Here is a 25,529-nt window from a genome sequence, read left to right as displayed (position 1 = left end):
GCCAACAAGTTTGTTGCAAACCTGATTTTTACACTGGGAATGAAAACAATGTTGCACATGGTTTGACGTTTGGGATTTAATTCACCTTTTGTCTATTTACAATAAATACTTGTGCATCTTATCTCTGATTTTTGTCTTCATTTAAGTTTGGTAAATGTCATAACTCAGTGATAATCTTACTGGGAACTATTCAAACAGGACCATGGTAAAGTCAAAACGTCCATAATATTACCACCAGCAGGTAGCATTGGTCATCAGTGTATTGACAATGTTGATTCTCCAATATAGCTTCAAATAGCTCTATACATCCTTGTCTTTGCTCTTATGACTACGGGGTGGGATAATTCTTAATTACAAGTTATTTTAGCATCTACACGCAGGTTTTTTTTTTCTTGTCTTTTTGGTATAGATTGTTCTGTTAAGAAACCATCATCTTTGGATTATGAATTTGTGTCCATTTTAATAACTAAACTCCAACAACAATGGTGACGATAAAATCGATACATTTGAAGGTTAGGAATGTATGCTATTCTGTGTGTTTAATCCCTGGGCACGGAGTTCTAGACGAAGCGCATTGGCCGCAGACAGTCGCACAGTCTATATTGGCCGTACTCTTTGTCCATCAGCGAGCAGGGCCCGCCTACCCCTTATAAATTGCCAGACGGCACAACTCTAGAGCTACTTCACTTTGTGTATCCTACACGTTGAGCAGGGACACGGAAACCGCTGCGCCCTTTTAACAAATGGTTGTCCAAGTAAACCAGCCAACTCGCCACTACAGCAAAACGATGGAAGGAAGTCAGCAAAAGGTGGAGGCTAATGTCTTACTACTTGGAGCTGAAAGCGTCGGTAAATCTGGTGAGCATAGTTGAATGAATCCTTAAAATTGAATTGCACTTTCATTCATGACGTTGACAGTCTTTGCACTGCGAAGAGGGACTTTTTGTGATCATTGAAAGTAGACAGGCGTTATGACGGCCAAATGCGTTGTGAAATGTATTTCCTGGTGTAATGCATTTTACTGATCAACATGTCTCATTAATTACGCAATTGTGTGTCCTCAGCTCTCACGGTGCGGTTTCTCACTAGAAGGTTTATCGGCGAATACGGCGATATTGGTAAGTGCTGGTCTTTTGACTTGATCCATTGCTTATTATATAATTACAATCAAATCAGTAGGTTACAGTAGATTAAACCAAATATATAAATGGTTCGGAATTTTTTTTTGTTGCATTTACAGAATCCATCTACAGTCACACTGACCGAGTAGAAGGACGGGAGATCAGTTTCAATATCTGGGACTCGCTTTGCCCCCAGGTGAGGGAAAACATTCTAAATAATTTAGGCTGCATGATAACAACTTTATAATGGTAACGACAGGCTTTGATTAGTGGATACTCAAACAGGCAGAGCATACTGGAGTTTTTCTATTCAACAAGGAGGTTTAAAGGGTTGACTAAGTACATGTATTTTGTCTTCATGTGTTTTAGAATGGTGAGGTCGAGGGACACATCAGCGACAGACAACTCCAGTGGGCGGACGGTTTCATCCTGGTTTATAGCATATGCGACCGTGCCAGCTTCAACGTGGTGCGGCAACAAGTGCAGCGCATCCAGCAAGCCAAAAGCAAATCCCCCGGAGCCCATCCCATCATTATCGTGGGCAATAAACGTGACCTCCAGCATCGCCGCACTGTCTCCAGCGAGGAAGGACGCCTCCTCGCTCTTTCCACAGACTGTGGCTTCTTTGAGATCTCTGTAGCGGAGACATACCACGAGGTACAGCTGGTATTTCACGAACTGCTCGACCTTATCCGAGAGGCGAGGGCGCTCAAGAAGGGCGCAGCTGGGATCAAGGGGATTGTGAGAAGCATGTCTGCCGTTTTCGGAAGGAAGAGGACTGAGTAGTTCCACTATAGTTTAATACTAGAGACATTGAGATGTTACTGTACTGCATCTAAACAGCCCAGGACTTGTCCTTGGGTAAAGTGGATGGTTATGTTTCCATATTGGAATAGGTCCGTGCACAGCTCTGATGTAGGCCTAACTGAACTCAAGCCTGTTGGATTGTTACTCAAATGAGATGATTGACAATCAAATTCTATCAACCTGACAGGATTAAGTACTCTTATGTGTCTGAGGTCAGGTGGCCTAAAGTAGCAGAAAAATGCCCTTAAATTGCCAACTTGTTAGATTGCCTTGCAACATGCCATACAATTGCCAACTGTAAAGCAGAAGGGTTCTTGTTTAAATTCCTCTAAGAAGTATTGTGGAAAACCTATGTGCAATAGACAACTTATTTCTCTTCACAAATCTGTATCAGCATGCAGAATGTTCTACGGGTCAGGTCTGCTTGGCCTTATTGGCACAATCCCTTGGACTATTGACAATGTATGCAAGACAGATAAGTGAATGTGTAGCATTATAATGGTGTGATCATTACATTTGCTCCCTTAGTATAGACTCCAGTAGCTTTGATGCATTTCCATCCACAGCACCAACATCAATCAGACCTTTAAGGTGTTTTGAAAGGTCAGCCAGTGGGGGACCATTCTCTGTTCATTAATGTCAATACCCTCTATTTGTCTGAGAGTGCTGTACATTTCACGTCTTTGAAGAATGCTGAGGCCTACTTGACTTTCATAGGGGTGTTAATGCAGTGGACAAACATGTCTATTTCAATAGCATACTACTGATTCTATCGTTTTTTTTGGTAACTTTTCATGAATTATGAAAACTGAAGTCATGTTTGTTATACAAGTCATTACTTTAACTGTACAAAGTGTACATACTACAGAACTTGGTCCTACGATTTCATAATAAAATGTGAAATGAATGCTTAAGTGAGGTCTTCATATTTTTTTTCAAGCACTATTTGTCAAGCCATGCTGGAGATCTTTATTGTGCTGTAAGAGGGGAACATCTTCTCACACAATCCAACTAGAGGTAAAGATTAACCAAGTCACATCTCACTCCTCTCCCCGGATCCTTAACAAATTACTGACAAATCTTAACCAAGGTTTCCAAGGATATTCGGAGAGAGAAATCCTTTAGTGCTTTCTTAAATCTCTCATTCTGTCAATGCAGCGCCGAGATCGCAGAACTGAGCTTACCAAACCTAAAACCCATAGACTCACTATGGGGACGGCAGCCAGCCCCGATCATCGTTGACCTAACAAAGGTCAATCACCCTGAAGCCCTGGCACGTCAGCTCTGCCTTCAAAGCCATTTCATCCACTGCATTCGACTTCTCTGACCAAATGAAACAGGAACAAACATCCTCGTTCACATCAAAAGAGGGGAGCTCGTGCCACTTCATTACCCCCTTATTTACTCACAGGTTCACTCATACATTTGACCTTGTGGGACCAGACAGGATCTAAATGTGGGATGCTGACTGTTGTGGCCCAACATGGGCGTTCTCCAGTCACAACACCAGGGGCATCGCATGTCTAGCCCCAGCAGAAAGCACGTCTCAAGGGACAGTTTGGTTTAAAGGGTAGGGAGGTTATGTGGGGTGCTTTGATAATGCTGTGAGTAGAGAGATGCACATCCAGCAGGAAGGCTATGTATGCAAGGTACTGATGAGCAGTTGATAGTACAATCAGGTGTTAGTGTTCAGCAGGACTGCAGAAGAGTCCTGAATACCCAGTAGTTTTCCAGGAGGAGGGTGAGCCTCCTGTAATAACAAGCAATGGGGGATCCCACAATGACAGACACTGCGCTTGAGACAGTCCCCAGAGGTACTTGAGTCCACGTCTACACACGGTTTTAAAACGTGTATTGTATATGTCCACTGTCCTCATTGTGAGCATATTCCCTGGTCCCTCTATGCAAATTATTTGAGTCTTTCGAAAATAATATTTATTTACTTTAAGACATTGTTGCAGCTGTCAATTGTTCCAGCTGTCAATGATTTTAGAGGGTGGGATAATGATTATTTAAATGGTTTTACTTTCCAGATCTGTCTCCACTAAGATATCTAGTGACAGTGCGTGCCTGACTACCTCTTGAGTTGGGCAGGAAGATCAGATCACATTCAGATCACAATTTGTCTTTTAGTCATCTACACCTGTCTTAAAATCTGGACTCAATCAGAATGTGGATCAGGATAAAGGATGCATGTTACAACCAGGTATAAACAGGGCTAAAGAAGCAAAAAGTCCATGCCCACCTTCTGTAGTACAGAGCCTCTCATTCTTCTTCACGTGTTCCTGTCCTTACCACCACTGGTTGCCACAAGTTCACAACCTATTCTTCACTGACACTCCTCGTTTAGGTCCCGTTCCTCAGACGTAACCACATTGGGATCACCAGGTCTCCTCCAGGCTCTCTTTAACCTTTACAAGAAAATGCTTTCAGAGAGAGAAGGAAGGGGGGAGTCTAAACTGTCTAAATGAGCTTCCCTTTCTCGTTGTGGACACACAATGATGCTGTATGAAAACAGATATCATACACATCCAAATCATATCTCATACACATAATACTGTAATACATTACCAACACATGTCCATGGAGTTCAGGATTAACTAAAAGGGAGAGTTCACCCAAATTACAAAAAAGGCATACTGATTTCCTTACCCTGCAAGCAGTCTATGGACAAGGTATGAGAACAATCCATGCTTTGGTTTAGTTTCCTTGGAACTGTTTCCAAATGCTTATGTTTTAGCATTTGGGGCGCAAATCTCATTCAAGTCATGTTAGCATTTTTCACTCATGTCCAAATAATTCAAAAGTATCTCAAATGTATTGTGAAGCTCAACAACGTCACTTATAGATGATTTGAACATGATGCACAAAAACGCTAATATCAGACCCATGACTTGAATGGGACTAAAATGTTAACATTTGGAAACAGTGCCAGCCACTGCCAGGGAATCTAAACCAAAGCATGGATTGCTGTCATACCTTGTCCATAGACTGCTTAGAGGGTAAAGAAACCAATTTTTAATTTTGGTGAATAATCTCAGGAAGGAGGACCACACTTGTATAATAATGCACGTTATATATACTGAGTACACCAAATATTAGGAACACATTAATATTGAGTTGCACCCACCACTTTTGTCCTCAGAATAGCCTTAATTCGTCAGGGTATGGACTCTACTCGGTGTTGAAAGCGTTCCATAGGGATGCTGGCCCATGTTGACTCCGATTCTTCCCACATTTGTGTCAAGTTGGCTGGATGTCCTTTGGGTGGTGGACCATTCTTGATACACATGGGAAACTTTTGAGTGTGAAAAACCCAGCAGCGTTGAAGTTCTTGATACAAACCGGTGCGCCTGGCATCTACTACCATACCCTGTTCAAAGGCACTTAAATATTTTGTCTTGCCCATTCACCCTCTGAATGGCACACATGCACAATGTCTCAATTGTCTCAAGGCATAAAAATCCTTCTTTAACCTGTCTCCTCCCCTTCATCTACACTGATTGAAGTGGATATAACAAGTGACGTCAATAAGGGATCATAGCTTTCACCTGGATTCACCTGGTCAGTCTATGTCAAGGAAAGATTTGGTGTTCTTAATGTTTTGTGTGCTCAGTGTACAGTTCAAGTACTTGTAATTGGTACTTAGAATTAAGTACTATCAGTATGCCATACTGTTATTAACGGTGTCCATGGAGACCCACATCGATACGGGGAATGTACAGCTCTGGCAGGGGTGGGAGTGGAACATTTCCCTTTTTCACCATGGCAACTCTTATTTTTCCAAGGCCTGTTGCATACATACGTAATAATACTTAATGTACAGTACAGCCATACATTATGTGATGTAATGTATCTGGGAGAAGGGGTGGGGTAAATGCGGCTATTTGGTTAGAGTTTCCGTGCCGATACGCAAATGAAATGTTATGAGGTCCATTCGTTTAGAGCATTGTCTCGACTGTTCTGAAATCCACACCCTCCCACTCCCTTCCATCCTCCCGAAATATGTGACGCAAGCAACAACAAACGCTGGGTTCTTCAGTGCTTCAGTCAATATTCATGAATATGGATGTGAAGGTGCATGGCAACAACACCACCATTGTTGACACTTGTCTGTCAGAAGTGGGAGGGATCGAGCCAGTTGGAGAACAGGTTGCTGTGCCACACAGACTAAGAGCTGCCACGATGTCATCATTGTGGGACGGAATGGAGAAGGGAAACACGGTGTCCATGGCAACCAGTGCTGTCACTGTTGCCCACGCTCTCTTCCCCACGCCATCAAGAAATCAAGCACGCACCACCGGGAAGATCCCACAGAATGAACTCTACTTCCGATCAGCTGTGGGGGGGTTGGGAGGTTAGGGTCATGTTGGCGAGAGATAGTGGGTGTTTTATTTTCTCAGAATCACAGCGAGGATTCTCTGGAAGCCCCTGGGGGTTTCACCTGTGCCAGCGAACGAGGAGCACAGAAACACACCTCACAGTTTCTTGCAGGCACGTTGTTAACACACGTCGTTAACACACACACACATACCAATCAATAACGACCAGAAGGCAGACAGGCATCAACAACATGGATGACAGCCATGTCAATACTATCGGACACGTAGTAAAACAGAGCAATGTCCAGCCTTGCCCCTCAAACGTCACTGGGTGAAATCCATTTAGAACGTTTATTTACTGTATTACAAAAGTAATATTGAATTGTGTTTGGTTGACAATGCAACCAACTATCAACATTTGAAAGGAGATGTATATACTGCTTGGATAGTTCCATCTGAGCCACTGGCTTTTATATTTTTTTTTACACCCTTTTCCTCCCCAATTTCATGATATCCAATTGTGATCCAATTAAGATCTGGTCTCATCACTGCAACTCCCCAACGGGCTCGGGAGAGGTGAAGGTCGAAAACATGTCCTCCGAAACATGACCTGCCAAACCGCGCTTCTTAACACCCGCCCGATTAATCCGGAAGCCAGCTTCACCAGTGTGACAGAGGAAACACCATTCAACTGACGACCGAAGTCAGCCTGCAGCGTCGTCACTCTGGAGGCCCTGAGCCACTTGCTTCATCCCATTACTTAACTTATCTTGCAATCACACAAAATGAACCGCTCTAGGGATGCATAAGAATGTTCATCTGCACTTTGTACTTCCACCAAGCCAGCCGAGGAGGATGGCTTCCTTCCAAAGGAGATTTTCCTTCCCACTGGTCACAGAAATCATTTCAACGTCAATTCCACGTTGGTTTAACATAATTTTATTGAAATGACGTGAAAACAACATTAAATCAAACAGTGTTCCCAGTTGGGCTTTAAGTCTGGGTTGTTGTTCTAAGCATGTAACAAATGTATTTGCAAACAATGCTATAGAGACGGGTGGGGTGTTAACCAACAAAACCGATGTGTGCACTATTACGAGGCCAAAACAGACGGAGTTGGTTTACAATCTAAGGATTATTGACAACATGTAAGCTATAGTTCGTCTGCAAATGTTTACTGAAAACGTACATTTCCCCAATAAGCACTTGCTGTCTCTCAAATACAAAAAAAGAAACATCCCTTTTTCAGGACCCTGTTTTTCAAAGATAATTCGAAAAAATCAAAATAACTTCACAGATCTCATTTGTAAAGGGTTTAAACATTGTTTCCCATGCTTGTTCAATGACCCATTGACAATTAATGAACATGCACCTGTGGAACGGTCGCTAAGATACTAACATCTTACAGACGGTAGGCAATTAAGGTCACAGTTATGAACACTTAGGACACTAAAGAGGCCTTTGTATTGATTCTGAAAAACACCAAAAGAAAGATGCCCAGGGTCCCTGCTCATCTGCGTGAATGTGCCTTAGGCATGCTGCAAGGAGGCATGAGGACTGCAGATGTGGCCAGGGCAATAAATTGCAATGTCCGTACTGTGAGACGCCTAAGACAGCGCTACAGGGAGACAGGATGGACAGCTGATTGTCCTCGCAGTGGCAGACCATGTATAACAACACCTACACAGGATCGGTACATCCGAACATCACACCCGCGGGACAGGTACAGGATGGCAACAACAACTGCCCAAGTTACACCAGGAACGCACAATCCCTCCATCAGTGCTCTGACAGTCCGCAATAGGCTGAGAGAGGCTGGACTGAGGGCTTGTAGGCCACTTGTAAGGTAGGTCCTCACCAGACATCACTGGCAACAATGTCGCCTATGGGCACAAACCCACCGTCGCTGGACCAGACAGGACTGGCAAAAAGTGCTCTTCACTGGCGAGTCGCGGTTTTGTCTCACCAGGGGTGATGGTTGGATTCGCGTCTATAGTTGAAGGAATGAGCATTACACCGAGGCCTGTACTCTGGAGCGGGATCGATTTGGAGGTGGAGGGTCCGACATGGTCTGGGGCGGTGTGTCACAGCATCATCGGACTGAGCTTGTTGTCATTGCAGGCAATCTCAACGCTGTGCATTACAGGGAAGACATCCTCCTCCCTCATAGGGTACCCTTCCTGCAGGCTCATCCTGACATGACCCTCCAGCATGACAATGCCACCAGCCATACTGCTCGTTCTGTGTGTGATTTCCTGCAAGACAGGAATGTCAGTGTTCTGCCATGACCAGTGAAGAGCCCGGATCTCAATCCCATTGAGCAAGTCTGGGACCTGTTGGATCGGAGGGTGAGGGCTAGGGCCATTCCCCCCAGAAATGTCCAGGAATTTGCAGGTGCCTTGGTGGAAGAGTGGGGTAACATCTCACAGCAAGAACTGGCAAATCTGGTGCAGTCTATGAGGAGGAGATGCACTGCAGTACTTAATGCAGCTGGTGGCCACACCAGATACTGACTGTTACTTTTGATTTTGACCCCCCTTTGTTCAAGGACACATTATTCCATTTCTGTTAGTTACATGTCTGTGGAACTTGTTCAGTTTATGTCTCAGTTGTTGAATCTTATTATGTTCATACAAATATTTACACATGTTAAGTTTGCTGAAAATAAACACAGTTGACAGTGAGAAGACGTTTATTTTTTTGCTGAGTTTACATAGCCATATTAGCAGAGATGTGGCAACAGTCAAAACACTTCAAAACAAGAGATGGTATCAAGAACAAGTTAAAACTAGCTGAAATGAGCCATCTACCATACAGCTTTTTACCTCTGAGTTGTGCATGCAGTATTGTTGTGACGTCGTCAACCCATCTGTCTATATTAATAGAGAATAAAGATTGATTGATTTAGACAGAGCTGTTTGGTAACTTGTGTCCTTAAACCTATGTCAGTTAGCAGCCCTTTCATACACAAAATCACCGTATTTTACCATTCCTGCTTGTTTATACCATCTTTTTGGTATATCTAAAAGAGGTGGGGGATAAAAAACAAGGGAAAATAAAAGCCATGATTCCTGTATTTTCACAGAACCTGTAACCAAAATAAAGGAATCTGGTCTGTGTGAACAGTTCTCTGCTTTTTTGCAGGTAAATCCATTAACACTTCCATTGTTTAACAACTTCCTAAACTGAAATGCAGCCCCCAACCCCTACCCCTCCCAATTTGCCAGTTATCCGCTGACATGTAGAAAAGCTGTATACCTACAAGAAAGTGGTAAACAAGGGGCTGTTTGAAAGGGGGTCATAAAAACGTTGCCTTATATTGCCTTATATTTTTGAAGGGTAAAAGGAAACTGAAATGGAATGAAAACAGGATGCTAGCTGACTAAGCCTATTTACAGTGCAAGAGGAAGGTACACAGACGCTCACACACAGTGTGGAGTAAACGGATCACTCCAGCACTCGCCTTCGGTGTGCCTGAGGGCCATCTGTGTCTTTCTCCAGACACGTGCACAGATTGTAATGCCCCTCCAAATCAGATTTGTCTATAGAGACCCTGCCACTCTATGTGCAAGGTTTTATTTTCTCTCTTCAGCTGCCTCTCTCTCTCTCTCTCTCTCTCCTCTCTCTCTCTCTCTCTCTCTCTCTCTCTCTCTCTCTCTCTCTCTCTCTCTCTCTCTCTCTCTCTCTCTCTCTCTCTCTCTCTCTCTCTCTCTCTCTCTCTCTCTCTCTCTCTCTCTCTCTCTCTCCCACACACTGGAGCACTCCTAAGGTGAGTGGATGGCAGGATATGAAATGATTAGGTTCTTAACGGTCTGTTGACGCACGAAGAAGATGAACTACTTGTGTCATTGTGTCCTTGTTGCCTTGTACTCTGATTGTGTCTTACTGTGTGTGAGTGTGCGTGTGTGTCTAACAGTATTGCTTCCATCCCTTTCCTCACCCCAACCTGGGCTTGAACCAGTCGCCCTCGAAGCATCGTCACCACAAAAGTCGCAGCCCTTGCGGAGGGAAACAACTACTTCAAGGTCTCAGAGCGAGTGTCATCACCGATTCAAATGCTACTAGCGCACACTGCTAACTAGCTAGCCATTTCACACCGGTTACACGTGTGTGAGAGAAAGGTCCGCTGAGAGTGAGTGAGAGTGTGCGTGTGAGCATTTGAACATGTCTGTTACTATGACTCTATTATTTGACTTCCTCCTGTTAGGTACCTCCCTGATCAAACACATCTTATCTCCACACCCATGGTTTTTACAGGACTTGACCTCTCACATTTAGGGATTGGCTCCTTGAAAAGGCTTTGTTGGGTGAGTGTCTGACTCCTGAGATGCAATCAGGACACCTCAGTGACTCTGTCTATTGAGCTGTCTGATCTGCATCTGGGTTGACCCTTGACCTCTGACCTACACAGGCACTTTGTTACATGTAGCCTGAGTCACCCAGCGGACAGTGTACACTGTATGATACTGACTCTATTGACTGGCTGAGAGCAGATGACAGTACTGAAATATAAGATAATATCATAATCATCATAAATGTCAGAAAATGCCATAATTTCTGCAGTTTTTCTCTCCCTATCAAATGTTAAAGTGGTCCTGTGTCGGAGGATGGTCTAGTGGTACTGCTGCCATTTACTGTACAAATGAATAATTAATCAAGGATCCATTGGATTGCCGTTCATGTAGGCTAATTTCATTTCTCAATGTGGATTTCAGCAGCTGAAGAGAGAAAATAATACTTTGCCATCAGCGTGTAGTGTTCCTCTGTATACGTAACCTCAGCCTTTCTGTCAAGCTCACTTTCTTCGAGACAAATAGACACGTGCGTGAGTCATTTTTTTGTGAAGCATCGCTGATTGTGTAAAACCCATAATCGCAAGAAAGTGGTTTCGGGTAGCAAGTGTCTGCGTCATCTGGTAGGATTGGCCTTCACGTTTGCTGATCTCACTTTCTTTGTTGAAGGAGCGCACTCTGAGCCCAACCCCCAGGATGCATCTTGGCATCCATCATGCCTATGTCAAGATAACGACTGTCAAAATGTCCTTTTGTACATGCGTTCTTTTATGTTGGAAATCCAGACTGTTGAGTGTTAGAATGTCCATTTCAGCAGTAAGGTGCCTTGTTTCAGTGTTCCCTGGCTGAGATATTAGAAAGCTCCTCTGTTTGGTAGACGATGACTCAGCCCAATAGCTACCCTCCCATGGAGAGTGGTGGACCCCTAGCAGAGTCCGCTAATCATTAAGCTCCATATTCAATTGACTGGAATGTGCTCGGTACCACTCGCACCCTGCCGTGAGCTCCATGCACTACCCAGCAAGAAACAAACAAATGTAGCTGCTGTTTGTTCATGGTAGCTGGACGGACATGCAGGCCCAAAAACAGACACACTGCAGACAGCTCTCTGCTAGACACGTCTGCATTTTCACTACCATACTCCGTTAGGTATGGACATTCGGTGCACGGTACTCGCGTGAATGCAGAGATGTACTGTACCTACGAAACCTATTAAAGTCTTATTTCAGCTTATTTGGGAAGTACTACTGCTGGGTACAGATATATTTTTACAACCTCACCCCTAGAGAAGACGAGAGGGATCGCAGGATTTATTGTACTTCTACCTGCGCGCATGCGCACGCGCACACGCACACGCACACGCACACGCACACACACACACACACACACACACACACACCACTACTACTACTGTGTCTGGGGACCGGATGAGTGTGACCCTGCTTGGGATGAATAGTTGAACGACGTGTGACACTTTCTCCACCCTCCAGACGTGGCATGCTACGACAAGACTGCAGAGGCCACGGCTACTGCATCGGAACCCCATGATGCCCACGATACGAATGTTCCAGAAAAGAGAAAGGGGATACCTAGTCAGTTGCACAACTGAATGCATTCAACCAAACCCCTCTGAATCAGAGTGGTGCATGGGGCTGCCTTAATCGAGGTCCATGTCACCCAGGGAGCAGGTGGGGTTAACTGCCTTGCTCAACGGCGGAACGGCAGATTTGTCCAACTTGCCGGCTCTGGCATGCAAACAGCAACCTTTTTGGCTACTGGCCCAATGCTCTTAACCGTTAAACTACCTGCCACCTATGGACTCTAGCGTATATGTGGTGTGAGTGTGCCAGGCCTGTCCTTGTGTTTTGTTGTGTATTGATTTTATCCTGTAGCCCCCTTTTTAATACTGAGAAAATATATTAAATAACAGTGGAGACTGTCTGCCTCCTGCCTGTGTCTGGTATTGAGATTGAAAGGACCTTGTGGTGTTTATCAAATCACATTTTATTTGTCACATGCTTCGTAAACAACAGGTGTAGACTAACAGTGAAACTTACGGGCCCTTACCGACAAAAATTTTTGTAAAAATTATTCAAGGAATAAATACACAATGAGTAACGCTAACTTTGCAACATACTGTACACGAAGTACCAGTGTCGAGTCGATGTGCAGGGGTACAAGGTAATTAAGGTAGATATGTACATATAGGTAGGGGTAAAGTAGGCAACAGGATAGACAAATGTTAGCAGCAGTGATGAGTCAAAGTTGGTGCAAAAAGGGTCAATGCAGATAGTCCGGGTAGCTATTTGGTTAACTATTTAGCAGTCTTATGGCTTCAGGGTAGAAGCGCTTCAGGGTTCTGTTCGTTCAAGATTTTGCATCGATACCACTTGCCGTGTGGTAGCAGAGAGAACAGTCTATGACTTGGGTGGCTGGAGTCTGACAATTTCCTCTGACACTATCTGGCATGTACACACATTACCCTCTGTAGGGCTTTGCGGTCGGATGCCAAGCGGTTACCATACCAAGCGCTGATGCAGCCAGTCAAGATGCTCTCAATGGTGCAGCTCTAGAACTTTGAGGATCTGAGGGCCCATGACAAATCATTTCAGCCTCCTGAGGAGAAAGACGCGTTGTCGTGCCTTCTTCATGACTGTGTTGGTGTGTGTGGAGTGGACCATGTTATTTCCTTAGTGATGTGGACACCGAGGAACTTGAATCTCTCGACCCGCTCCACTCCAGCCCCGTCGATGTGGATGAGGGCGTGCTCGGCCCTCCGTTTCCTGTAGTCCACAATCAGCTCTCTTGCCTTGCTGATGTTGAGGGAAAGGTCGTTGTCGTGGCACCACACAGCCAGGTCACTGACCTCCCTATAGGCTGTGTCATCGTCGTTGGTGATCAGGCCTACCACCGTCGTGTCGTCAGCAAACCTAATGATGGTGTTTATATGTGGGAGGGGAGAACAGTAAATCCTTTGATCCCTCTATATTTAAACCATTCACAGCAAAACATAGCTACACCCACCGTAGAGACATTTCCCATACTGAAATGTCCCATTTACACTTTGAACCTTAACACACACACAGGACAGAGTAATTTGGTTGAAAGCATTTACAGAGACAGGTCATCTAAGTCATCTACCAGGATGAACATCCCACTGCTGGCTTGCCTCTGAAGCTAACCGGGGTTGGTCCCTGGATGGGAGACCAGATACTGCTGGAAGTGGTGCTGGAGGGCCAGTTGCAGGCACTGTTTCCTCTGTTCTAAAAAAATAAATCCCAATGCTCCAGGGCAGTGATTGGGTAGGGTGACATCTTTCGGATGGGATGTTTAACGGGTGTCTTTGTAGTCACTAAAAATGCATGACTCTCTCTTTAGTGGTCCAAAACAAATCATCATGCTGGGAGGATAGATTACTGTATGTGTTATGGAGAAACTTAAGTCTGTCACACACTACATTATCTTAATACATCTCCCCGTTTTAAAACAACCCTTTTGGACATGAGAGGAACACCTGGGAGCTTGCGTGTTGTGAAAGGTTCTACATGAACTGCCTCGTAATATGGAAGGTGATGTAACCATAGGGTTCCAAAAATGTACTACAGTATGTTTTTGGCTCAAGGTTAACACAAATTCCATCAGTTGTTTACATGATTTAAGTGCATACGAGTTATTGTTACGTTTTTATTAAAATTGAGGTCCAGTTAAACGAGGGATAACCTATATTAAACAAGGGATAAAATAAAACATTTAGTCATGCACATTCCATCCACTCCACTTCCTGTTGCGCAATACTGAGAGTGACAAAATTCTCATCACTCCTTTTCCTTATAAAGCAGGTATAGCAGACTACGTGCTTCAGCGGTCTTGTTCAGTTAAGACTTTTCTCCCCTGGCTTGGCTAGTATGAGCTAAAAACATCCATTGTTTTGACCTGACAATTAATGACAAACTCCAGCCTGCATATCTGTCCTGGTTGAACTCGGAAGTCACCGCATATTGGCTCCAGGCCACAGAAAGCCAGCAGTTAAAAAATCTATCCTCATAAGTAGACCAACTTCACAATCAACTTGAACCTTGCTCCAAATCACCCCCCTGGACAGCAGCAGGGGACAAACAAGGAGCTGGTTGGCTAATGATTAACCAGAGTGACCTCTTGGCAGAGACTCTCTAAGTGAGAGAAGGACTCTTAGAAAAACAACTTGGTCGAAACCAACCACGCCACGCCGTTTGCAAATAAACAGCCCTGAGGTCAGCTTGCTCCTCTGACTGTCCCCTATTCCTGGCATTCCAGGGGGCACGTCGGCCCCCTCCGGTCCTGCATTCCACACATAGCAGGTTCCTCATGCCACACAGGGCGCAGGAGGGGAACACAGAGCCCTCCTCTCACTCCTGGCGCACCTGGGCTGCCAAAGGGTGAGCGGCTCAATCGACGCGGATCGCTAGCGTCGCTTCGCGCACCTGTGCCTCAGATCAGCTGATCGTTACGCTGGCAGCTAAATTAAAATCACGTGCCGAGATGTCCGACCCTCTGCCATTTCTAATAAGAGGGGCATCTGACCTTTTGACCTTGACTGAGGTTTATCTTCTGTGGCCGGAATATCTTTCCACAGGTGAGGGCCATCACCCACATCAACACTACAGTGGAACTCTGAGGCACATGCAGGGAGACGTAGAGGCGCAGCCCTCCTGGCCGTTAGCTGGAGCGAGACAACAGGACATATGCTGGAGGAGACGGCAACACCACACACAGCGCATCCACGCACATACATACAGTATGTGCTCAGACACACTGTGAGCAAACTTACGTATCAAAAGTTCTAAAATTCCACGGAAAAACACAATCACATAGGCAGGCCAAAATACAATCAAAAGGTTCTCTATTATAAATTCATCTTTTACAACGATGACATTACAGAGTATCACTATTAGAAATGTATAAAAAGGCTGGGATTTAGGGATACAGGCTAACTACAGTTGAAGTCGGAAGTTTACATACACTTAGGTTGGAGTCATTAAAACACATTTTTCAACCACTCCACACATTTCTTGTTAACAAACTATAGTTTTGGCAAGTCAGTTAGGACATCTACTTTCTGCATGACACAAGTACTTTTACCAACAATTGTTTACAGACAGATTATTTCACTTATAATTCACTGTATCACAATTCCAGTGGGTCAGAAGTTTATGTACACTAAGTTGACTGTGCCTTTAAACGGCTTGGAAAATTCCAGAAAATGATGTCATGGCTTTAGAAGCTTCTGATAGGCTAATTGACATCATTTGAGTCAATTGGAGGTGTATCTGTGGATGTATTTCAAGGCCTACCTTCAAACTCAGTGCCTCTTTGCTTGACATCATGGGAAAATCAAAAGAAATCAGCCAAGACATCAGAAAAGTCTGGTTCATCCTTGGGAGCAATTTCCAAATGCCTGAAGGTACCATGTTCATCTGTACAAACAATAGTACGCAAGTATAAACACCATGGGACCACGCAGCCATCACACCGCTCAGGAAGGAGACGCCTTCTGTCTTCAAGAGATGAACGTACTTTGGTGCGAAAAGTGCAAATCAATCCCAGAACAACAGCAAAGGACCTTGTGAAGATGCTGGAGGAAACAGATACAAAAGTATCTATATCCACAGTAAAATGAGTCCAATACCGACATAACCTGAAAGGCCGCTCAGCAAGGAAGAAGCCACTGCTCCAAAACCGCCATAAAAAAAAGCCAGACTACGGTTTTTAACTGCACATGGGGACAAATACCGTACTTTTTGGAGAAATGTCCTCTGGTCTGATGAAACAAAAATATAACTGTTTGGTAATAATGACCATCATTATGTTTGGAGGAAAATGGGGGAGGCTTGCAAGCCGAAGAACACCATCCCAACCGTGAAGCACAGGGGTGGCAGCATCATGTTGTGGGGGTGCTTTGCTGCAGGAGGGACTGGTGCACTTCACAAAATAGATACCATCATGAGGGAAGAAAATTATGTGGATATATTGAAGCAACATCTCAAGACATCAGTCAAGAAGTTAAAGCTTGGCTGCAAATGGCTCTTCCAAATGGACAATGACCCCAAGCATACTTCCAAAGTTAAGACAAAATGGCTTAAGGACAACAAAGTCAAGGTATTGGAGTGGCCATCACAAAGCCCTGACCTCAATCCTATAGAACATTTGTAGGCAGAACTGAAAAAGTGTGTGCTAGCAAGGAGGCCTACAAACCTGACTCAGTTACACCAGCTCTGTCAGGAGGAATGGGCCAAAATTCACCCAACTTATTGTGGGAAGCTTGTGGACGGCTACTCAAAACGTTTGACCCAAGTTCATTTTTTTAAAGGCAATGCTACCAAATACTAATTGAGTGTATGTAAACTTCTGACCCACTGGGGATGTGATGAAAGAAATAAAAGCTGAAATAAATCATTCTCTCTACTATTATTCTGACATTTCACATTCTTAAAACAAAGTGGTGATCCTAACTGACCTAAGACATGGAATTTTTACTAGGATTAAATGTCAGGAATTGTGAAAAACTGAGTTTAAATGTACTTGGCTAAGGTGTATGTAAACTTCCGACTTCAACTGTATGAGCACCGGGGCAAACTAACACAGCAGTTCATTCACTCGCGGAGCGGTGGCCAATGTTCATTCCTTCGATTCTTTCCGAGCAGGGTTCGTTCGGCTCTAAAAATCAAATCAAATCAAATTTGATTGGTCACAAACATGTTTAGCAGATGTTATTGCGGGTGTCGCGAAATGCTTGTGTTTTTAGCTCCAACAGTGCAATAATATCTAACAATTTCACAACATATACCCAATACACACAAATCTAAGTAATTTAGATTTGTGTGTATTGGGAAGGGTTAGTTCGGCTCTACCCGACCAGGGGTCGTTTGTTCGTCTCTACCCGACCAGGGGTTGTTCGTTCGTCTCTACCCAACCAGGGTTCGTTCGTTTGGCTCTACCCGACCAGGGTTCGTCTCTTCCTCCCGAGCAGGGGTCGTTAGTTGATGGCTGGTCCAGTAGTCGATGGCTGGTTCGGTTGTCAATGGCAGGTCGCCGGCTGTCCCTCGCTCCTCGCTGGCCTGGCGGCGTGGTAACGTTGGGTGTAGACTCTAGCAGCTGCGTCAGGTGTGTCCTCAGTGTCTGCAGTCACAGGGGACACAAAACATACAATTAGAGCATGTACTGACCAACAATTAGAGAACAGGACGTTGGTGGCACCTTAAATGGGGAGGACGGTCTCCTGGTAATGTCTGGAGAGGAATCAGTGGAATCGTATCAAATATATCAATCACATGGTTTGATGCCATTCCATTCGTGCCGTTCTAGCCATTATTATGAGCCGTCCTCCCCTGAATTTGAGTCAATCACTTTCCTTTGGTAGTGCTATAGAGAGCATTGTGATTTGTGATTCTTCCCACAGCATGCAAACAGCAGCAGCAAGGTGGATGTTAGTCTGTCCAAAACAGCACTCTGAAAGTAAGCTCCAGTTCAACTAGTTTTTTTTATTTAACCTTTATTTGACTAGGTAAATCAGCCAAGAACAAATTCTTATTTACAATGACGGTCTAGGAACAGTGGGTTAACTGCCTTGTTCAGGGGCAGAACAACAGATTAATACCTTGTCAGCTAGTGGATTCGATCCAGCAACCTTCCAGTTACTGGCCCAACGCTCTAACCACTAGGCTACCTGCCATCCTTAGTGGGTGTATAGTAATTCGTTTGGGGAGGAAGGAGGTGAAAGGGAATTGGCAACAGCTACCTCAAGTCAACATAGTCTATTCCAATCTGGGAGATCACGACACACCGTGCAAACAAACAAATAGTTCATGCAATTCAATTTTACACGCGAGGATGTCAGAAGGTGAATGCAATCGTGGTCAATAACACACTTGAGTTAAATGCCCTGGTAAACAGGGGATGATGGCAAAATCAAAAGACACGCTGCTAATAGAAATATAAAGGCAGAATGGCAGTCTAGTCTAACGTGTGACACAACACACAAAGGTACATGCTCACTCACATCAGCAAATACATATATTTGCATATCTAATCTACACACATTGACAAAAAAAGTATATTACATTTTTGTAATGTTGCATTTTTCGAACAAAAGGAACGTTATGCACACACAACATAAACGAATATTCTCACTCATACAGACATTCATTTACACAGATCAGCCTACACACACAGTCACAACTTAAACATGAAGCGTCTGAATCGATATTAACAGGAAATCTTCCATGCCTATAGGTCTATGACAGGTTATTGGAGGCTCGTTGTCATAAGTTTCTAAATTACTATTCAGTTCTCAAACACTGGCCATAGGTGGCCCCGTAATGACATTCTACCAGGCCAACCAATCATGCTCTCATGGTGTCAGTTATCGTTTTCATCGAAGGGCTCTGGTGAAGCCTGGTGTAAGGCCTAGATGTACTAAGCGTTTGCATCATACAGTATATTTACAGGTTAGGCCACAGAATACTGCAAGCCAAACATCGACCGTACCCTGTCAGGTGTTGTGCTATTGGCTAATCACTTTGGGCAAGGTGGTCCTTCCCCATGTCCTACGTTAATTTAAGACCTTTTTAAAGAGCTTGCAAAAGCCCTAAAACTCTGTTTGGTCGCCCCAGCGTTCCATAGTTTCAGCTGAATAAACCAATACTTTTAGACAAAGCAATGTTTGTCTAAACTACCTCTTCAGCTTAAACTATGGAACGCTGGCACGACCAAACAGAGTTTTAGGGCTATGGAAGCTCTTTAAAAATGACGTAAATTAACTTGGCACATGGGGAAGGACCACCTTGCCCAAAGTGACTGGCCAATAGAAGAACACCTTACAGGGTGTTATTGGACAGGGGAAAGTTACCAGTCCCCCTGTCATGATGTACACACCTTGATTTGCACATGCACACACATTACACATAAAATAAGCACATGATCAAAACAAAGTGAAGTATGAGCCAGAAACCTGTAACACATGGTTCTCATTAGATTGGCCACTTTAATACCCCCGGTCTAAATTTCTTTGCATAAGAAAAACAGTATAGATCGGCATAAATTCTGGTCCATGCTGGCCTGTGCTGGTCGGATACTGGTCAAGTTGGTCTGACCAGCATGGTCTACCTGGTTAGGCTGGCTGACTAGCAGGTCAAGCTGGTGACCAACTAATGCTGGAATGCTGGTGATGCTGGTATGCTGGTGACCAGCTTATGCTGTTATGCTGGTGATGCTGGTGACCAAGCTGGTCCATGCTGGTCCAGCTGGTCAAGTTGGTCTTCATAACCACACCCATCATTATCATATTTCACAGCGTGCTCTATTGCAGTTATATTTTTAGAATTGTTTGTTTCAATATGTTTTTGTTTGCTGTGTTTTGGCACATGCTACACAAAGATAAATAACATACAGTTTTCTAAACCAATTCAATCAGTTAGTTGGACTTGTTGCACCCGTTACTGAAATGGTTGTTCCAGTTTAGATTATTTAGGTAGTCTAATTTATTAATTTTCTAACCCTGACAATCATTATTTTCTTGCAATTTGTGGGTGAATAAAAGTTCAAATAGGAATGAAACATCATAATGTGACTTAACACTGGATTTTCTTGTGACCAGCATATACCATATACCAGTGTCCAAAACAAAGTGAAGGCTGGTCACCAGCAAAAACACAGCAAAGGCTGGTCACCAGCAAAAACACAGCAAAGGCTGGTCACCAGCAAACACACAGTGAAGGCTGGTCACCAGTGTTCAAAACACAGCGAAGGCACCAGCAAAAACACAGCGAGGGCTGGTCAACAGCAAAACCAGCACTCGTCACCAGCATATGCTGGTCTATGCTATTTTTTCAGCAGGGTTGACAGAGTTTTGACAAGAAGACATAACAATGAAATGTGGAAATGACATGTTCACCCCCAGTCAGAAACATACACTACATGACCAAAAGTATGTGGACACCTGCTTGTCGAACATCTAATTCCAAAATCATGGGCATTAATATGGAGTTTGTTCCCCCTTTGCTGCTATAACAGCCTCCACTCTTCTGGGAAGGCTTTCCACTAGATGTTGGAACATTGCTCCTGGGACTTGCTTCAATTCAGCCACAAGAGCATTAGTGAGGTCGGGCACTGATGTTGGGGTTGATTAGGCCTGTCTCGCAGTCGGGGTTCCAATTCATCCCAAAGGTGTTCTGTGGTGTTGAGGTCAGAGCTCTGCGCAGGCCAGTCAAGTTCTTCCACACCAATCTCAACAAACCATTTCTGCATGGACCTCGCTTTGTGCACGGGGGCATTGTCATGCTGAAACAGGAAAGGGCCTTCCCCAAACTGTTTCCACAATGTTGGAAGCACAGAATCATCTAGAATGTCATTGTATGCTGTTGCGTTAAGATTTCCCTACACTGGAACTAACGGGCATATCTCGAACCAAGAAAAACAGCCCCAGACCTTTATTCCTCCTCCACCAAACTTTGCAGTTGGTACTTTGCATTTGGGCAGGTAGCGTTCTGACAGCTGCCAAATCCAGATTTGTCTGTCGGACTGCCAGATGGTGAGGCGTGATTCACCCCTCCAGCCGATGCTTGGCATTGCACATGGTGATATTGCTTCCAGAGGCAGTTTGGAACTCGGTAGTGAGTGTTGCAACCAAGGACAGACGATTTTTTTTTACGCGTTACGCACATCAGCACTTGGTTCCGTTCTGTGAGCTTGTGGGGTCTACCACTTCGCGGCTGAACCATTGTTGCTCCTAGACGTTTCCACTTCACAATAACAACACTTACAGTTGACCGTGGCAGCTGTAGCAGGGCAGAAATTTCCCCAACTGACTTGTTGGAAAGGTGGCATCCTATGACGGTGCCACTCATTACCCCGGTGCACCAGCCTTAACATGGTGGCCAGGGTCATAGAGGGGGTTGACATGGTCGTTCACGTGCTACTGAAAAAATAGCCTTGTCCCGAGCTCTTGGCACTGGTAGCCAAAGAAAACTTTAAAGAGGCAGCCAGATTAGGGAATTCTTTGCCATGTAAAACCATTAAAGGGGTAGGGTTATATGAAGAGGGATAAGATGGGTTTCGTTAATCGTCTTATGTGGTTAAGTGGGTGTTTTGGACATTAGGCAAACCCTAAAAGCCTGTTTTCCAAGGAGAGTAACGTGACTCCGATCTAAACATCACGTTTATAGGGCCTTCGCCACCTGAGAGAGTTGGGTACCGTTTTTTGTTCTCTTCATATCAGAAGGCAGTCGCCCAGCTAACTCTACAGAGTATTATATCAAGTTGCTAGCTTCACTGTGTCAATATCCTGTAAATTCAGAGCACCACTACAGCTTCTTAGGTGTCATCATCATCTCTCTCCCAATGCTCAGAAGTTCTAGTTGACCAAAGCTTCAAACATGGTCTTCGTTAACCCAGTAGAAAGATCAGGACAACTCCCTCTGAATCCCCCGTCTTCTCTACCGCTGTTTATGTTCCCCCTGTAGGCACTCGTCTGATGCAACACGGAGATTGCCGCTGTTTGTGATGTCCATTCTGCCGTTTTTACTGGGTAACCATACTAAGCCTGAAGAAGATATTAAGAGTGTAGAGGCAAAATAAGCCTGTGGGCACAGGTTCCGGTTTAAGCACGCTACACTGCTTCCTGAGTTTGACTTGACTTAAAAAAATAAAGTACTTGTATGAGTAGATTTATGAAGATACATTTATTAATAATTATTGTGGATGTCACCTTCCACCTTCCACCCACTTATAGCAATTGATAGGGATGGGTAGCCACAGCCAATCGCTTCAGTATTAGGCAACTCGGTTAAGCGTGGGTGAAAAGTAACCACGCTCTATATTTAGACAACTCAATTCGATGAACAAATTTGTTGCTAGAGATCTGCTAGACCAGTGGTTCCCAACTTTTTCCTTTTCCGGGGAAAATGACTACCAGAATACTACCAGTCCAAAGCTCTAGAGAACCACCATTCGTAGAATTGCTGAATTTTATCAGTCAAATGTATTAGTGAATGCCGTACCCAAACTGCTGCTCTAGTGTAACTAGCTGTGCATTTTTAGAGTGGAAAGATGCAAAGGAATAATTAGAATTTTATTTTCACTGTATTCCAACGGGAGCGAAGGTATCTTTTAGCTTTTGTCATGTGTTGATCTTGAGGGCTATATATTTGGTAGCTGTACGATTCATATTGTATACTTAGATTGTTTGTGCTTCAGATCCATTGCAAATATATTTGCGTTGATTGGTGTGGTGGGTCTCCATGCTCCTCCTGGGGGTGTGCACTTTCACACTCCCCATCATGGATTTAAAAGCATTGGCTAGATGGAGTTTCCAGTATTGTTAGGTCAGTGGTGGGGAGATTTCTGGTGGGCACTTTGGGAGAATTAGAACCACCCCAAAAATGTGGCTGCAACCTCAATGTAAAACTATCCACAAAATCCATTTCTTCGTGATCAGAAAAGGTTGGCTTCTCACCGTTCTACTCTGCATCACCACTATCTTTGTTTTGTTTTTTTAATCTTGGACAGCCATCCTATTTATTTTTTTAAATGCCCTCCGGTTGCTGGACTTCCAGTACAGTAGCTCTGCACATCACTGTCTCAAATGTACGACACAGCCGGACGATGACCTCTAGTTTCAGAAGTACTTCTGACCTCTATGTGGACGATGTGCTGTGGTGGAGAACACTGGGTACATCAAATGCTCTAACTATGTAGACCTCATCAACTCCAATGATATCATTATCAGAATGTAAAAGGCATTTACCAAGGGCTATGAGGAGGATGTGGGGAGCAGGACCAGCCATCACGTCATGTACCCAAAGACTGCCAGAGATCTGGACAGCACCACTAGTCTCCTGCTCTTTAATTTCAAGACTCTGGATCTCCAGTGGCTACTCAGCGTAGTGACTGATCCTAAACCCAAAATTAAAGCCAAGAAAGATTTGGTATTGGTTCTGAATCCTGTTTTCATGAAATATGTTCATGAAATCTGGCTTGACTATAACATCCACTGGATTCATGGCTTTGATATTTGCTTTAAACATTTGTGACGAGGTGAATGTGTATGAATTTGGGAAAGACATAAATGGGAACTGGCACCACTACATTAAACACTAACTGACAAAAGGTTTGATACTGGACAAGAACACAAAGGGCCGGTTTCCCAGATACAGATTAAGCCTATTCCTGGACTAAAAAGCAAGCTCAATGGAGCCTACGAGTACAATGTTATCATGAAGCTCTCTGAAAAACGCAAACTACACGTATTTAGAGGATGTTGATAATTCATCCATATTAGTTCACTAGCATACAACTGTGTTTGCTACAAATATATTTTAATGGCAGAATCAAATGGGTGTTAAATACATTAGACCTCTATAGTTAACCCTGACTTCAGGGGCAGTAATGTCGCTGTTAAAGAGTGAGTGGGATCATTTGGAATTAAAATGACATAGTTCCCACTTCCGGGTAGGAATAGATTACTCTGTGTCCGAGAAGTCGTCCATGGGGTTTACCTGACTTCACTACATTATTGACCTGGAGTATGGTTACAGAGACTTTGTGAGACAATTTATAATTGTCTCTCTAACACTTTTAATCTGGACTCATGATCATATGATTATTTCTTACAACCCCAATTTGCACTGTCTCAGTGCTATTAAGAAAGATTGACATTGCTCGAGCTTTTGATGACCGAAAAGGGAAAAACATTTTGTCCAGAGTACCCAAGATATTTGGCACAGTAGCAGATAGAAAAATCGAGGTCAGTGGGTCAAAATAACAACAATTATAAAGCTCAGGAATGTCAGCTCATTTGGGTAGAGCGAGGCCTCAAGTTACTCGTGTGTTGCTCTTTTTGGAGACAGAGGGGTCATGCAAAGTTTGGGAACAAGAAACGCTGCTTTATCAACTAGGTTCAAAATGCAGTGTACGTGCCCTTCAGGATCTGGTCTAGGAGTGTAGGTGGTTGGTAAACTACTTAAAAGAGTTCTGTTCCAGAAGTGGCACACAGGAGCCAAACTTAGCTGAGCCAAGTCAGCTACACTGAGCTGACCTGGTTACGCATCCACCAGTTCCTGGAACCATGCTTAAAAGGAACATTTAAAATAATAATATCTTCCGATTAAGCAGTTTGGTTCGGGTCAGCAGCACCATAGTGGGAAAATGTCAAGAGAGATAAAAATGTCCATTCTCCTACGATAGGATAGAAGGGTGGTTTAAGGTTATTTTTCCACAGCATTTCTCCTTCATAAATGATTTAATTGAGTCAAAAAGCTGACACTTGAGTTGTCCCTGTAGTTGTGGGGAATGTACGCTAGAGGTTTTCCGGAGTTTCCATTATTTATTTTATGGTCAGAGATTCTGGCGGATAGATCTGATTTCTTGATACAAATGCAACGGGACATGCACCCTTAGACGTGGTAGGACATTAGGCTACAGAAGACTGTGATGATAGAGTGACTTTTTGGACTGTACAGTACACGCACACATTGTTGATTGTTCCCCAGAGATTAAACCTACCACAACTCAACATTTGGATATGTGTAGATTAGGAAGTCTCTAAAACAATGTCTTCAGCATGCATTAACATGTTGTTTTAGCCTACAGACTAAATGGGCCATTGACGCTAAATCGGGCCACCCTCAGCTTCAGATCCTTTATAAAGGCTGTGGAACCGCCCAAGCCCTTACATAAGAAGAGTGACAGACAAGATGTGGTTAAGAGCAGCCAGCAGCCTCCATGACCCGCGTCTGCAACATCAAGTCATTGCTCAATGATGAGAAGAACCAGGGCTCCGGTCCTACTAAAACAGTGAAGACGTCAAGCATGGCTCCCAAAGCGCATGAGAACCATGCTTTTCTGTTACGTTGGGCTGTAGAAGCTTGAATCCGCCGGGATGACGTCACCAGGCAATTAGTTGTAAGAACAGTTACGATAGCCGAGGACTCTCAGGATATGCAGATGTGTCAGTG

General features: G+C 44.0%; 1 protein-coding gene and 1 pseudogene across 1 annotated transcript; both read left to right on the top strand.

The window, feature by feature from the left end:
* Window positions 1-531: 531 nt before the first annotated feature.
* LOC106588314 (ras-related and estrogen-regulated growth inhibitor-like protein) lies at window positions 532-2,835 on the top strand. The gene is made up of 4 exons (XM_014177162.3): window positions 532-858; window positions 1,065-1,118; window positions 1,241-1,317; window positions 1,491-2,835. Exons 1-4 carry the CDS (start codon window positions 744-746, stop codon window positions 1,905-1,907), a joined length of 663 nt encoding a protein of 220 aa, XP_014032637.1. The 5' UTR covers window positions 532-743; the 3' UTR covers window positions 1,908-2,835.
* Window positions 2,836-5,993: 3,158 nt separating this feature from the next.
* Window positions 5,994-23,837, top strand: LOC123730890 (CMP-N-acetylneuraminate-beta-galactosamide-alpha-2,3-sialyltransferase 1-like; annotated as a pseudogene).
* Window positions 23,838-25,529: the final 1,692 nt, after the last annotated feature.

This window comes from Salmo salar, chromosome 27, assembly GCF_965601325.2.
Source record: "Salmo salar chromosome 27, fSalSal1, whole genome shotgun sequence".
Lineage (NCBI taxonomy): Eukaryota > Metazoa > Chordata > Actinopteri > Salmoniformes > Salmonidae > Salmo > Salmo salar.
Note: the sequence above shows the minus strand (reverse complement) of the source record. Positions and strands in the feature narration are given on the sequence as shown.